The 6,000-nt window shown below is 39.9% G+C and overlaps 1 protein-coding gene across 2 annotated transcripts in view; it reads left to right on the top strand.

Annotated features, from left to right (window-relative positions):
* FSTL1 (follistatin like 1) overlaps positions 1-4,176 on the top strand; it is a 103,988-nt gene extending 99,812 nt beyond the window's left edge. For both annotated transcript variants that reach the window (XM_072964329.1, XM_006210339.3), the window contains exon 11: positions 1,458-4,176. In XM_072964329.1, the coding sequence (XP_072820430.1) occupies positions 1,458-1,502 (45 nt within the window). In that variant the 3' untranslated portion in view covers positions 1,503-4,176. The remainder of the gene's footprint in view (positions 1-1,457) is intronic.
* The last annotated feature ends 1,824 nt before the right edge of the window (positions 4,177-6,000 follow it).

The following is a 6,000-nucleotide window of genomic DNA, read 5'->3' on the forward strand; positions in this document are numbered from 1 at the left end:
CAGGCTCCGCCAGCCAGAGAAAGCCTCAGGCAAAGAGACGCAGGTGCCAGCAGCAAGAAGCCGTGCCCGTGTACTGAAACGTTAAAGACAAGGGGCTGTGGACAGGCACCAACAGTGTCTGCTAGATGCCGGGCACTGCTGTTGTTTTTTTATTCCCTATTTAATTTTTTTATTGAAATATAATTCATGTACTATAAAACTCACGCTTTTAAAGTAAACAGTCCAATAGGTTTTAATATATTCACAAGATTGTCAACCATCCACACTGTCTAATTCCAGAACATTTTCATCATCCCAGAAAGACAACCGATACCCACTGGAAGTCACTTACATTCTCTCCTCCCCAAGTCCCTGGCAACCACTAGTCTACTTTCTAATTCTATAGATTTGCCTATTCTGGACACATATAAATGGAATCATACAATATATGGCATTTTCTGTCTGACTTCTTTCATTTATCATAATGTTTTCAAGGTTTATCCTTGCAGCGTGAATCAGCACTTCATTCCTTTGTATGGCTAAATAACACTTCCTGGTGTGGATATACCACATTTTGTAGATCCGTTTATCAGTTGATTTATATTTAGGTTGTTTCCACCTTTTGGCTGTGATGAATAACACTGCTGTGAACATTCTTGTATGCATTTCTGGGTGGACATATGCTTTCAGTTCTCTTAGGTATATACCCTGGAGTGGAACTGCTGGATCATATGGTAACTCTGTTTAATCTTTTGAGGAGCTGCCAGATTGTTTTCCAAAGTGGCTGTACCATTTTACATCCTCACCAGCAGTATTCCAGTTTCTCCACAAACTCATCAACATTTGTCATTGTCATGATTTTCTTTTTTTAGCCATTCTAATGGGAGTGAAGCGGCATCTCATTGTAGTATTGATTTGCATTTCCCTAATGACTAATGGTGTTGAGCATCTTGTCATGTGCTTTTTGGCTGTAAGTAAGAATGTCTTCTTTGGAGAAGTGTGCCACAGTTATGAGGTAGTACTTTACTACCCTCATTTTGTAGTTGAGGCACAGAAGACTTCATAATATGGCCAAAATCCCCCAAAAAGTAGCTTGGCATGATTCAAGCTCAGAGCCTATTGCTGTCAATGCTTCTCTGGACTTGGACTTAGAACATTTTGTAGCACTTCCATTTAGTAGCTTTTTCTTCATTTTTAAAATGAATATCATAATGTCTGACCTGATCGTTTCAAAGGAATCTAAATAGAGTTAGCTCTTAATTTAACAGCAGTCCCCTGTACAACTAAGTTGTGGGTAAGACTTGAGCCTTGTCCTCAAGTCATTCATCATCCGCCGAGGAGACAGATAGGTAAACAGAACTAAAACTCAGCATAAGCATGTATCTGTCAACGCTATATAAAGTCCTGAGGACTAGATAAATGCCAGCACTTCTTAAAAATATTTCCTAATGCTTATTATTTTCTCTTGCTTCTCATAGGAAACAGCTGAAAAGACTAAGAGAGTGAGCACCAAAGAAATCTAATGAGGAGGCATCTGGGAACGGTGTGCAGAGCCTGGCACCTTCTCTTCCACTTCAGCGCTGAGTCCAGTATACGCAAGTGTCTGCTACAATCGCCAAATCACCAGTATTTGCTTGTATAGCAACAAGTTTTATTTTGTCTATTTGTTTTGCAATAAAGGAATTGGGGTGGCTGGCTAGGAGGGGAAGGGCCAGAGCCTTCATTTCTAGGAGAGCTTTGAGAGAAACTGTAAATGGTGCTCGGGGGCTGGAGACAAGTAAGGAAACTGCATCAGGGTTGGGAGAGAAGTGGACCCAGATCTGAACCACTTCTGAGTCTACCACAGCTATGAACATGCTGCAGGGAGTGCAGGCAGTGAGAGAGACCTCAGCAGGCTGTCCTCACAGGAGGGGTTTGGGAAGCTCAGTGGAAAAGACTGCATTCTGCTTCCAACCCTTCCTGCTGCCATCAGTGTATCAGACCTCCAGCATCTGTGCTTCTCCTCATGGCTCCCGCTACTGGCTCTAGATACACGGCCATCCTGCTAGTTACCCAGTGTCCCTCAGACTTGATGAACTTTCTGGGAGGGTACACCCAAATGATGCAGATACTTGCAGACTTTGAGCCCCTTAGAGACCTAACCAAATTTTTAAAATACTTTTTACCAAAGGTGCTATTTTTCTGTAAACTTTTTTTGGCAAGTTGATTTCATTCTTCAATTATTATCATTATATTATTGTTGTTGTTTTTTAATATTTTATTTTCTTGACTAGAAATTAAGCTTTTGTAATTATTTTTCATTTGTCCTACCATTTCAGAGGTGGAAGAGTTTGGGGTTCTTCCTGGTGCAGGGACTGACTGCTAAAACCCAGACTCCTTCCACCCTGTCACATACTAGATGCAGCCCAGCGTTTGCGCCCTGGCTTCCAGTGGGTCAGCAGTCTGCCAGAGGAGCAGGGAGTGCCTCAGACAGAAGCCAGGAGAAGAAGTATCTCCATACAAAGCTTTTAAGATCCAAAAAGCTAATTTGCTTTCATTTATTCTGATAGATTCATGCAAATCAGTATTCCAAAGGATGGAAGCAAGTGCAGCTAAGCAAGACTTAGATATCCCAGCCTATCAGTATGCTCAGCGATTTTCCACTAACCAGGAGAGTTGACTTTGGCCCTGTCTCTTCCTATTTCTGGGCCTCAGCTTCCTCAGTGAGCAGGTAGGAATGCATTAAACTTTTGATTTGATAAATTATAAATTCTGTGTTTCTGAGAAGTGGTCCAGAAGGATACAGGTTCTTGTGATTTTCCTTCTTCTCCTTAGGATAAATGAAACCTTGTTGTTCTAACAAGAAGAGTCAGGCAGGCAAAAACAAGATGTCCAAATCTGACCTCAGTCTGAATGGCCCCGCAGGTTGTGCTGTGATGTAGAGCCCTCGGGTAAGGCTTGCCCGGGAGGAGAGTGGGAAAGAGGACCATTCCACTTTGTCTTCACTTTTGCTTTTCATCTTGAACCTTCTTGGGAACAGCATGGTTTTCCCTTTAGAGATGAGGACAAAAGAAGGTTTCACATTTCAAGAAGGGGAAAAATGGAAATTTTATCTTAAAATTGTGATTGGGGTGAAGTCAATTGTTCCTCTGTATTTTGGCCTCTGATACTTAACTCCACTTAATACCATGTTTAAGATGCATTTGGAATAACAAAATTAGAAACTTGACATAAGATCTCATTTTCAGAAAGCAGATTACAAACGACCAGAGGGAAATTATGTAAGCTATACTGCACAGACAGCTCAGAAAGTTGTGCTGAAAATGGAATTCCTTCTAAACAAGTTTCCTTGTTCTCCTTTGAAAGGAGAACATTCCACTGTGTTTCGAATTCTGAGCTTTTATACATCATCCCACTTAAAAGTTCTCTTTGAATCCCACTTGTGTGGTCTGAAATGCACCTCCCTGTCAAAGTGCCTTGGAGAACTCCCAACATCACGCCTTGATCGAGCTTTGCCAGGCCTTGGACACTATGAAAGAGAGGTCTGGAGTAGCAGTCTGTTTAAAGCAAGAAGGCAGAGTGTCTCCTCACCAGTTACATTTAGGTCAGTAGTTGCCATCCATGACAACCCTACCCTGCAACATGGAATTCCCAAGAGCAAATCTGCATTCCTCCTGTAAATAGGGAAGCTACTGTCTGCACCATAGAATCACATTATCTGGCGATCATTCATGGGAAGCTGCTAAATAGACTTAGTTGGGGAGTCTTGCATGGAGCTTTGCATGGAGCAAATAAACAGGACTAAATCGGGTTCAGTTCCTCCAGCTCTCTAAAAGCACAGGGATTAGACTGCAAGCTTCCTCGGGCTTTCTCTGTGTGTATATGGCTTTATAAACATATTACAGCATCTGTTAAGATTCAGTGTCCATGGAAATCTACTCACATGCCATGACTCTGAACTCCATCACTGTTGGAAAGCAGGGCTCCTCTACCTACTCATAAGCCCATGTGGACCAGTTTGAATGTCTTTCCTTTATACTTAATGTTTTTAAATAGTCAAATTTCAAGAAGCAATTTGGACAGGTTTCTGTTGCCTGTGTGTTTGTGAAATGTATTTGTATTTAGTAGGCTTCCATATTGCATTTAACTTGTTTTTGTAACTCCTGATTCTTTTTTTTTTTTTTTGGATACTATTGATAAATAAAGAAATTAAAATAATAGTCATTTTTTTTTCCTTCCCCCCAGTTAAGGCCAAATAAGTTTCTGAAAACATTAACCATTTACCTCATAAAAGTGGATTTGAGTTTCAGGAGTCTTAAACGAGACCTGAAGAGTTTCTCCTAATAAAATCTTGGGGCTGCAGCTGGGCGGGAAGTTTTACTCAAGGACTGATAGAACAAGTTTATTTAAAAGAATCATTGATGGTGGGTCTGGGGTAGGAAATGATGAAAAGTCAGGGAGCATTCCTGTACTGGGAAGAGGTTAAATTAAATGACTCCCAAAGCCTCCATGAATTCTGTGAGACTGGAATGGCTTCGAGTGAGACAGGCTGCAGGTTAACCTGTATGAGAAGCCAAACAAACCTGGGAAGGTGGCACAGGGAGCATGCCAAGGTCTGGTTGGATAACCTTAGTGGCTTTTATCTGAAAACACATGTATCTCACAGCGATAAACATTTCCAAGTGGACTGAGTGTTGGCTGGTTAAGACCTGTTCAGCTTCATCTTGGAGACACATGACCAGTATCTGGTTTCTATCTCCCTGTCCAAGTGATTTTTATAGGTATCACACACTCCCCACCCCCAATAGTTCTGTTTTCCAAAAGAGCTCATTACAGTTGATGAGGTTTAAGCTTTCTTGACTTTAGTCATAATGTGTAGAAGTCTTGCCTCTCTAAAATTATAGCCAGGTCACCTTGATTGAATTTGGGGTATTACTCAAATGCTAATCAGATATTAAGATGCCATCTCTGATTGTGTTATTGCTACATATTACTGATATCATTAATCACAGGTCGATTCTTTAAACTTTCATGCTCAGAAGGGAATCTTAAATCCAATTTGAAGGGCACCTTGTCTACAACCATTTTTAAACACTGACTGGCCTCTCCCAACTTTCTTCCATGCTCTGGAAGCATTTTTCCTGCTATTACAGTGTGTTTGTGTTCAAGAAGGGAAAATGAATTAAAATAGCCTAAAAGAAGCATAATTCAGAAGTTAAGTTTCCTATCATCAAAGTGTAACATTATGAGTTGTGTCAATTAGTACAAATTAATTTGACTAGCTTTAGTTTTGGAGCACCTGTGTCAAGTTCCCATCAGTCTTCTTGAATTATTTCTGAAATAAGGGGAAGGAAGTAGTAAAAAAATTTTGAATGAGTAGATAAATCTAAGCAAAAGCCCTCAGAGCCCTTTAGTAAATCTAGCATGAATGGGGAACATGAAAAGAGTTGGTGCTGAGGGCTAATTCATGATGCAACAAGAAACATCCTATCGCCATCTGAATGAGAGATCTCCCTGTCAACAGAAATTGAGTTTTTAAATTAACACTTATTTCTTATTGAAAACTAATATACGCACGTGGTAAAAGAAAAAAATTTGAATTGTATGAAAGAAAATACAGTGAAAAAATTAATCCCCTTAGAGAATGTGTTCATTTATAAATGTACTTATGATTGCCAATTATCCTTCAAAGAAGTTACATGCATTTATATTTTCACCAAAAATACATACACTGAGCATGTCTGCTTTGCTACATTTTTGCAAGCACTGTGTCAAAACTTGGGCTTCTGAAGGAAGAGAAATGGTAATTCATTGCTTTGTTTTTAATTTATTTATTTTATTATTCCTTTTGTGAGATTGAACATCTTTCTATGAATTATTGGTCCTTGTCCTTTTCTTTCATTCCTTTTGCTCACTCTTCTATTGATTGTTGGCCTTTTTCCTATTGGCTTTTAACACTTCTTCACATACTGTTATTAGCTGTTTGTCATGAGGATGGCAAGACCTGGTAGTAGTAGATCCATTAGAAGGCTATTTCAGGAA

This window comes from Vicugna pacos, chromosome 1 (assembly GCF_048564905.1).
Source record: "Vicugna pacos chromosome 1, VicPac4, whole genome shotgun sequence".
NCBI classification, from domain to species: domain Eukaryota; kingdom Metazoa; phylum Chordata; class Mammalia; order Artiodactyla; family Camelidae; genus Vicugna; species Vicugna pacos.